The 10,455-nt window shown below is 40.2% G+C and overlaps 1 protein-coding gene across 1 annotated transcript in view; it reads right to left on the bottom strand.

The window, feature by feature from the left end:
• PREX2 (phosphatidylinositol-3,4,5-trisphosphate dependent Rac exchange factor 2) overlaps nt 1–7,020 on the bottom strand; it is a 169,694-nt gene extending 162,674 nt beyond the window's left edge. The window contains exon 1 of the mRNA XM_026035597.1: nt 6,880–7,020. Within this exon, the coding sequence (XP_025891382.1) occupies nt 6,880–7,020 (141 nt within the window). The remainder of the gene's footprint in view (nt 1–6,879) is intronic.
• Nucleotides 7,021–10,455: the final 3,435 nt, after the last annotated feature.

The raw sequence follows: 10,455 nt of genomic DNA on the forward strand, positions 1-10,455 counted from the left end.
CCACACCACTGCACTCACTCTACTGCCCCAAAACAGTGTCAGTTTGAAACAGAAAATGAAATATTCATGTCCTGTAAATTTAAAGCAAAAGCTCAAAAATGTTTGGAGAAAATTCTTGCAAAAAAAGAGTGTGTTTGAATATATACATAGAAGATTATTGAAGACACTTATTTAAAAGCCTAAATTATTCTCAAGTTATTATCTAAATTATCTTATTCCATTCTATACTTCTTGGAATTTGTCCAATTTCTTTCCAGAGACATAAACTTAACATATAGACACATGCTTATATCCTTCTACAGACTGGCAAGTTGCCCCCAGCAATATCTCAGGTCTACTACAGCCAGTTTGGATTTATTTATTTTGGCCAAAATATAGTTCCTTTTGGTTACCAATATGAAGAACTTCTCAGTGCCTCCTATAGTGTAATACTGTTACCAACCTTCAATTCCTTTGCTTTGACAAAATTGTTCTCAAGCCTTCATGCAAAGCTTACCAGACAAATACTGTCTTTGGAATGCACTTGGAATGCATCGTTTCAAGCACTTAGTGTCTAAAAGTGATGACAAAAATTGCTACTGAAGAAGTTTGAAAAATATGACTCCATAAAAATTTGAAAACCCTGCAAACAGCATGCTGTATAACAGTGTTTGGCTGCACAGAGTAACTTAGTGTAGACATATTGATTGACRGCCTCCTCAAAAATAGTCTTATCTAAATTAGTAATTCACCTTACAAACTTATGAAACATATGCAGTAGGAGAGCCAAGACTGAGCAAAAAGGAATAATTGGAACACTATAAACACAACTAGACTTATAAATACAGATCAATTAAGAAGATAAATGTCTGTACAGCTGTCCTAAGGATATCATTCTCTTCCTAGTCTTAGTCTAAAATACTCCCAACATAAAACTTTCTCAAATGCTATGAAACAAAAACTTCCCCTTTCAGTATTTCAGATTTTCCTTTGAGCAGATAAACAAATCATCTTTTCCCTTAAACAGCACCTTTGCAAAATATAATCTAAGGACATTTGAGAGCAATAGAGGAAATTCAGTGGAAAGTATGAAACATCTGTCTTGATTAGAGTTCAGTATAATTCATTACACTTCCAAACAAGACAAAATATTTGCCGAAAAAAGCTTTTTACCTTGAATGAACTCTGTGCTCAGTTAATGGAGACGGGAATAATATCTCATGCTAATCAATTCTATAAAGCAAGAATTAGGTGTTAGAGATGGGGCATTACATAGARATAAATAGTTCTTAAGCAGTTACCTTTACTTTGATAGAGATCACAGATGGTGCTATTGATATAGGCAACCAAAGGCAAATACAAATAGAATATCACATTCATTTTTTTTTCTAAAGCTTAAGCAAGTTAAAAAACAGCAGAAGCCAGAAGTGAATGGAAAAGATATTGACTTTCTATGGTAATTGTGTTTGCACTTCCTTTTGACTTTTTATGATGAAGTAGCCATAGAATGTTGTTTTTCTCTTCCTGAAGAAAAAGGAAATCCCACAACCTTATCAAAGAACACAGCCAGCTAAAACCTTTCCCTTCCATTCATTTAAATCCCTCTTATAAAATATAAATGCAGTTATGCATACTATTCTGAAGTCATTAATTATTTCTGTAATTGATTTTGAGATATTGTATAGACAGAGCAGATAATGTTATTCTTGTATCAAACGATAACCATAAAAGATCATTTAGAAATGGTTCTTTTGTGAAAGGTCAGCAACCTAATGGCATCATCTGGCATAACCATTTGGGGAGTTGCAATCCAGCACAAAAATCCTCTATTGCTGGCCAAGGGTAGTAATATGAAGTTAACTAAAATTTATGCAGTCTTTGTTACTACTAATCTTTCTAAGCCATTAATCTGCTCAGCATTCAGAGAAACACCTACTGAGACAAGGGAAAAGGAAAGGTTCGGTGTGGTGGGGAGATGCGGGTCCTGAGAAGTCACACAGCCACGCAGAAGACAAGACAATCAAATCTTTTTATGTCCTTTGAAAAATAAAGATTCGCTCCCCTTACCAGGGCACATCCATTTACAGATAACCCTATGTTCACTATAGCGCCAGTGGAAGAGAAGAGAGAATTGGTACAGCAGGACCTAACAGACTTAAACTGAGGAAGRAAGAAGTGTGCTTTAATAGAAATGTACATATCTGCACAGAAGAGATAGGCTAAATCAGAGCATGTGTCGCATAATAAATTGGCTCTTTTGGTTTTTTTTCCAGCTGCTTCAGGATCTAACTATCCAGTCATCCCAGCTTAGGCTGTGGGGTTTTGGAAGCCTAACACAGAGCACTAACATCTGTTTCTATTCCCCTCAGTGTCAAATCTGTCAGAACATGAAAACACACCAGAAAGAGAGAGCCCTGTCATATAAAAATAAACTCTCCACTTCCAYGGCTATCCCGAAGTACTTAATGTGGCAGCTCTCTTACATTTCCATTTTCTACTTCAAAATAATATTGCTCCCTTTAAATATATCTTTTTTTTAGCCTACTTTAGTACCTGCCATATTTCCTTGCAACGTATCTGCATGCTGTAGTTCTTCATGGCTTTATTTTGATATCACTGGCTAAATTTCAGCATAAAACATAAATACAACAACCAAGTCTCATACCAAGTGACAATTAAGCTATCCAGTATTTAGCACTTGTTTACTATTAAAATCTTTTTACTTCTCAGCAACTTCTACTCCAGTCTTACTCATCTCTCTACTATTCCTAACTTGAGGATTCAGACCAGTGCTCCACTTTACACAGTAAATAAAATCTTGCATTAAACCATTACAATAATTTAAAAGAAAATTGTTTTGTAAAATGTTTCTTAAAAAGTCAAGTAAACTTTTCACAGCATAAGATACTTGACCAACTAGAATCTTTAAAAGGTTTATTCAGTTTCACTTTAGTGAGGTAGTTGTGTTACTTATGGACAAAAAAAGCATTATTATTATCATCATTACATTTAAAAAGCATAAAAGCAACCTAAATAAAAAGAAATGAAAAGGCTATATATTTCAATTTGACATATAGATTGTGATATAGATGAATACACAAAAGTAAGAAAAACATCCTCCATCTCTAGAACCTTTCCATCTTTGAAAATGTATTAGCAAGCTAAGTAAGTTTTTCTATCACGAGATTTCTTGTGGGAAATGTTAAATGCTAACGAGAACAAATAAACTCTGATTTTGAAATGACTCACCAAAAGCTATTATGGAATATTTGAAGAATATCAAATACTGAAGACGATTGCATCCCTTACACTCCTCTATAATCCCCTGTGCTTGCCTGGTCCTGCTGGCATTGCAATGACTATGTATGGCCTTATATTTATCCACATGTTTACATATCTCACTCAAATGTGTCCAAACTGTCTGTGCTCGGTATTACTACTGTCTCAACACAGTATAACTTATTACCAAGAGATTCTGGAGATTCTGGAGATCCAAAGTGAATACAACCAGGCCTTCCTACTCTTAGCTGATCTGTGGTGAGTACGCATTAAAAACACAATGCTATATTCACGCAGCATAAATGCAAAAAGAAAAGGTGAACATGGGCATTAGTTGGCCACATCCATACAACTCAGTAAAGACCATGAAAACTTCTCTGCTTTGCACTTCATAGCCTTGTTATCCTTGGACAGATTACACAAAACAAGCCCCTTCTCACTACACTAGCGATCATAAAGGGAGAATGAAGAACGGAAGGGGAGTACTGAAACAAAAACTACTCGAAACACCRATCAAAAATTTGTCCTCTGTGACAGCCTTTCTCATTCCAATATAAATAATATAAATAATTCTAATGGTAGCTTTTCCAGGATAGGGAAAATAGCAAAACCTTTCCCATATAGGCACATTCTCGCAGTTCCTTAGCACCTCTTCATCCTCCTGCCAATGACGAGTGTACCAGTAGAAGTAGTTTCACCAACATAGTTAAACCAACAAAAGGACTTTCTTCCTCCCACCACTAGGTCAAGTCAGGCTTACAACTCGCTTCCATACCTGTTTATATTACATATTATCCACGAGAACAGCACAATTATCACAGCTCAAGACTACAATAACTGCAGTAATATAGTTTCACTTCACAGGGTATCACAAATCAAGCAGGAAAACAAGGTAAGTATGATATGTGCACTACATTTCCCCACAAATCCCACTTACGTGCTGTCTGTCTCCTACACAAGAACAATTTATTAAGGAAAATATGGCTTATAGGAATATGGACTCTGTATGAACTATACACATCATAGAATGTTACATTCTGTAAYCCCACAAAAAGCTATGGTCTAAAAGATTTCTCCTTTATCTAAGCAAATACTCTATTCCTACTAACTTCAGTGGAAACTTCATGTCCTCTATGCAACCTCCTTAGAAAAAACTACAGTCTTCAGCTTTTCCTTCAGCCTAAAGGAAACATGATTTCTACTACCGTAAGTTCAATAAATATTCCTACCAGTGACATAGCCCAAGAGATATGGCAGACTAACTCCAGACTTTCATTGGAACTGCAGTCTCTATAGCTACATTGAATTTTAGAAGTGCTACAGAGCAGGATAGCATTCGGACAGAGAAAGAGCTGGTGCTGAAAGCCTAGGCCCAAATTTCCCCTGTTGGGGGAGGGAGGGGAGTTGCTTCAAACCAGCTCTCATTCGCACGCTCTTCAGTAGCCAGATGTGTTCCTACAGAAAGTCTCCCACTTCAGTTCCATCCCAAAGGAAACCAGTCTGGGTGCCCTGAGACCCATTCTCAAGGTAAAACAAAGAAAGAATGGATTACTGGAAGATCTGCTTCAAAATCACACTTCTGGCCTGCAAATACAGACTCATCGCATGTCTTCTGGGTACTTGTGTAGTTTTTACACAACACCTGCCAAGGTTGAACACATAGGAATAAGCCTTCRGTTATCAACAGAATGGAGAAAACTTCTGTGGTCGACACCTCAGTAAAGCTCATCCTACCACCYATAAGAGTTTCAAGAAAAGAGAAGGGTAAACCTCAAGTGAGAGGATCTAGCCTCCAGATCAAGAAGTAACCAGAGGAAAAAAGACAGTGCTGGTTGTGATGGCATATATGAAATAAACACAGTCTCCCCATGGGCTGTAGTCCAGGGTTGTCCTTACAAAAATCAGCCAACGCATCTGTTCTCAACAGCAGCCTTAGCAGATAGGCCAAGGGAAAGCTCAGAAGGTATTTGCTCAAATCAGCACTGAGGTACAGTCAGAATGCATGACTCTTCCCTCCAAAGGCTTTAAATCCTCTGAATTATCATTTCAATCCTGTTCATTAGCATCAACAAGCATGGAAAAGCTGACAGAGAACCAGGTGATTAACTCCTGCCCTCCTTCCTTTCTTCCTATGATTTATTTGGGTCACCTTGATCCATATTTTGAGACATGAATTTCATTATTTGGGATGCAACTAGAAATACAGAGAGACTCTTTTTGTAAGGAGCTTAGCATTTACCACTTGAATATTTATCTTGTGTCTCAAGCTGTCAGGCCCAAAATTAAACGCATTGCAAATTCTTTAAATTTACTAAAGTGGCTGAAAACCGACACAYGTAAAAAATGGGACTTTAGTTCAAATACTGTAAATCATTCCCTTAAGATACTTTCTATTTTTTTACAGTAAATAAAATCTGATTGCTAAATGAAAGTAAAAGGCAATCTCCCAGCCACTTTCTCAAATAGACTTGTTAAAAAAAATGTGAAAAACAGAAAACACATTGGAACCTTTACCATTTTTCATGGTTCTAAGAATAAACATATGGAGAAAATAAGCTACTCGGTAGATCTTATTTCACTCCAGTGTCTGTCCTTTCATTCTGCCTGTCACAGCCAAGTTGCAAATTTCCTCTTCCATGATAATAAGCAGAGAGTTCACAGATCTCCCCRCAGCAAAGCAGGAAGTTTGCAGTTTGAAGGATTTCCCCTCTTTGACTAGACAGGGGAGGGGAGAAAAGGGTTGGGGGGGCTATTGTGAAAGATCATCTGCAAAACTGAGCTGGCAATTTGGATATCGTCTGCACACTTAAGCTGGCCATTCGGATACGCTTATCTCAACAAGGCCCTAAAGTGATGCTACCAACACCATGTGTGAACGGGAAAGAAAYATTGCACACACATCTCATGGAAATTATGATGTTGCTTTGGCTCTTTCAGCAGAGAGCATGAAATCCTGCCTTTCTGATTAAGCTATTACCTGCCACAAATAAACTTATCCACAGCAATACACAGGAGGAAGCCGAAACTGCTGCAATCCAGCGCTCACAAGAACATGCTTTCTTCCCAGCTGAGCCCTGTATCACCAGTAGGACCGAGTGCCACATGTGGCTTTAATGCCAAGCAGCTGCTGCAGCCCCCTGGCTCTCTCCCTCACCCCCCTGCACTACTTTGTTTCCAGGACTATTGAACATAACAGGATTAAGGCAACCTGTAAAGAGCACCAGCGCCAGCATCCGAGGCAGAGTTGAACCCAAACACGTTCCCCCCTCAGCCGCCGTGCCCAGAGATGTGAGATCATCTGGGCAGATGTGAGATCATCTGGGCAGGCTCCCCAGGGAGGGCAAGGTGGGGGGCAGGGGACACCCCGACCCGGCCATTTCAAAGTCTGCAAGTTCAAAGCCTCCCTTTTAAGCCAACGGGAGCGGAGCCCGGCACTGCTCTGTGCTGGAATACGCTTGCCTGGCCAAGCCGCACTCCGGTCCAGTCGTCCCTCTCACACCCTTCCCAAGGAGCAGCCCTTCCGGGCAGGCTGCCTTCCACAACCACGGCACAGGGGCAAGCAGAGCTCCCTGTGCCTTGTCCCGCAACCTGCAGGCCGAGGGGCACCTCCGTCCCACTCACCGACACCAGGAACTCCAGTGTGCCCACGTAGTCCCGCTCCGTCTTGAGCAGCTCGTTGAGGACACACACGCGCAGGCGAAGCTGCTTCTCCAGGTCCTTCCCGCTCTCCCCCTTGCCATCCCCTTTGCTTTCCTCTGTCATGGTGCGAGGAGCAGAAGCGGCGTTCCCAGCGCAGCGTTCCCGGCTCCTCTCCCAGCGGCAGGCAGCGCTGCCMGAGCGCCCCGGCTGCAGGAAAGGACAACAAAAGACCCCGCTAAGTTACAGAGCGCTGGGCTCTGGCTCGTCCCAAGCTGCAGGGCAGCCGCAGCCCCTTCTCACCCGGCTCCAGCGGCAGCGCGAGGTCCGGAGGCAGAGAGCCACCCCAGTGCGCGCTCCTTTCCCGTCAGGAAGGGGACACAGCCCGGAGGAAATGAGCGGTCACTGGTTCCCAGCTCACCCTGTTAGCTGAGAGCTTGGAAAGCCTCCGCAGCAGCACAGACTTGGACATTAATCAAAAGCCTTGTATCCATGTGACTCCAACCCCTTCCCCCCTTCRCTAAATCTCAGGAAAAAGGAAAGGAAACAACTTCAGGGAAGATTGCGTGCCAGCAGCTGCCTGTTTCACACAACACTAGAGCTGTGAGCTCTAGTTTGAGGCTAATTGGAGATCTCCAACAACAGAGCACAAGAATTATAAAAATGTCTCAGCAAGCCGKCCAGCCTGGGAATAAGCAGAGTTTTTATTTTGCTTTAATAATCAGACCAAAAGTTATTTCAATTGCTCCTTCTACACGCTGCCATAGATATTATAAATATACATACGTACACCAATGCATTAAAAATACATTTTAATCATCTTCTGAACACACATAGTTCAGTATGTGTATGTGCTAAGGAGGATCAAACAGTATATTCCAGAGTAAATACAGATAGRTTCCTCTAAGCTAAGTTGCTTTGTTGTATTGTTGTTGAAAAAAACAAGGTGCTATAAAATCCATCCAGGTTATATGGCTTTCTTGTCTACATCGGAAGTTCAGATTTGCATCATATATTAAGAGAATTAAAAAAAAAAAATCTGTTTGTAACCTTTTCACACCTAAAGCAAGCAGTATATAGCTGTGCTAGATGAGAAATGGTTTCTTGAAAGCTTAAATACATCAGGACACTCTTGTTTGAATTTTGAGACCTYTAATGAAAGTTGAAGGTTTCTCTGGCCAGCTCTTAGATCTGTTACTGGAAGAAAAAACAGGTATTCAGCTTCAAAGATTCCTTATCAAAGTTTACCTTTCAAACAYCCACAACAGACTGAAGGGAAAGAATGAGTGAAAATCAGGGTATAAAGCTCTTATACAGCCACAGTATCAGCCTAGGCAGCAAAGAAAACCTACTAAGTGACAAACAGCAGAGATTCATTCATATTCTGTTACTCAGATTCATYAACAAGCTGTCTGCCTCAGACATTGATGGGGGAAACAGAGAATACAGTTCTCACAAGATGTTTCTCAGAGAGCTGAAATAATAAAACTTGTTTCTTTGAATTTGTGTCCTCTTCCCTAGATTCCTCTTTCCCAAACACRCACAGCTCCCTCTTGTAATAACTAGGCAAGAAGCAGGAGCTACTGTGGCTGGTTCTGCTGCATGTATCATACTCAGCCACTAAGTATGGACAGACCAYCTAAGTATGGACACACCAGCCTGCAACTTGCCTAATGAGCTCAAACTAGCTCTTCTGTCAAGAGGAGTTTGGGACTCCATTTGAAAAGCAGCCAGGCTTTTTGTTAAAAGCAGAACTTCATATTTTTGAGCACTTTGTTGCTCTGTCAAGTCTGATTTAAATACAACAATGTTCAAACCCATCTGGGACAGAAATGACAACACAGTCCAGTCATTTAAGTTTGCTTCCTTAGGAAAATGACCTAGAATAAAGAACCTGCCTGAAAATTAGCTCAAGGTCTTCTCAGCCMCTGAGACGGGCTCCACCAGTGAGGCACAGAACCCAGGTCCCAGGGTTCCTGATCCTACGGAAAAGATGAGCACTAGCACCAAGAATTCTGATGCTGTACTGGAAAGGCAAAAAAGCAATCCACTGAGCCACACATGGTATCAGTTTTCTCAAGTGGTGACCAGCATGAGGGATCAGAAACCACTGGAGTACGGAATACTGAGCCAACAATCTCTCCCTCCAAAACATGTAGGTGCTCTTTCTTAGGTAGTCCTAGCCAGAGGCCTCAACCTTGTCACTTTTCCTATCTACCAGACCCTCTTTTCCTTTGGAAAAATGGAGATGGGGACCCRTTTCTGAGTCTGAAATCCTCTTTGCCAGCATGCCATTTGTTTTYATAATCCACAGGCATATTTGCAGAGGTAGGTAAAGGCTAGGGAGACCAAAACTGCAACATAGTGTCTTTTTCTTCCCTACCAGCTATAGCAGTAAACATCCTTTTCCTTCAAATGTTTGTCATCTTATCACATTCCCAAGAGACCTTAACACTTAAGTGATCTTTGTCCCAACTTACAGTTCTGTTGCCCGTACATCTGATTCTTGTTCCTTCAGTAATTCAGGCAGACAGCTCTAACCATTGAGGTCAGCAGGAGCATCACTGATAATGGAGCAGAGAAATAGCAAATTGAACAGGTGGCACTAATATCMTAGGAGGCAAGGAGAAGGTTAATAATATCTAAGAAACCAGGTGCAAACTGCTTGAGAACAAAGTGTTAGAGATGAGAAGAGAGGAGTACACATAACTCCTGGCCCACTGCTGTCTCCTCTCTTCTCATTCTAACCATCTTTACACTCACACTAAACTCACACTAAACCATCTTTACTACCACAAGTTTTACATAGAAATCCTTATTTGTACAGAATTAACCAAAATAATAAACTTTTTTTTTAAATCTTTTACATTAGTTTTACAGGAAGATGCTCTATAAACTTGTGGAGGCAGTGTGTAAATATTAATCTAAGGCTTAACAGCTATCTCATACAATCAAAAGATTTCAAACATTTTGACTAACAGTTGGGCCTTTAAAAAAAAAAAAACAAAAAAGAAAAGAAAAAAAAAAGGAGAGATTTTTAACCTTAAACTGCTACAATCCTGCTGTCAGAGTAGGGATGCTCTGGGCTTGGCCACATAGTTTTTCACAAGTCTTTAATAATGGTCCTTATGCAAGAATTTCAACTTTTTTTTTTTTTTTTTTTTTTGCTGCCACTAGCACAAGTAACACAACAAGCATCTCCACAGCAAATGCAAGCTTATTATTCAGCATCCTTACAAGTTGTGAATTTCTGCATAATCCAAAATTGATTTATCCAAAAATGAATCTAAAARTATATATTGAAATTATAACTTTTAAGAGAATGAGTGACTAGCAAATCACTTGAAAGAATGTATTAATTTTTTTTTCTATAAGAATCAATTTATATTTAAGAAATAGTGCAATAAGAAGTCATGGAAATCGTGATGGCAAGCAATCACTTCAGACATGAACTAACCCAAACTCATGTTAAAATCTCCTCAGGCAGCTCTAATAAGAACATTTAGGAAGAAGCTCACCATCCCTGCAGCCAGTATGGCAGAGTATGAGTGATGTTCCCTA

This window comes from Nothoprocta perdicaria, unplaced genomic scaffold, assembly GCF_003342845.1.
Source record: "Nothoprocta perdicaria isolate Ctin4 unplaced genomic scaffold, notPer1 scaffold_162, whole genome shotgun sequence".
In the NCBI taxonomy this organism is placed as follows: domain Eukaryota; kingdom Metazoa; phylum Chordata; class Aves; order Tinamiformes; family Tinamidae; genus Nothoprocta; species Nothoprocta perdicaria.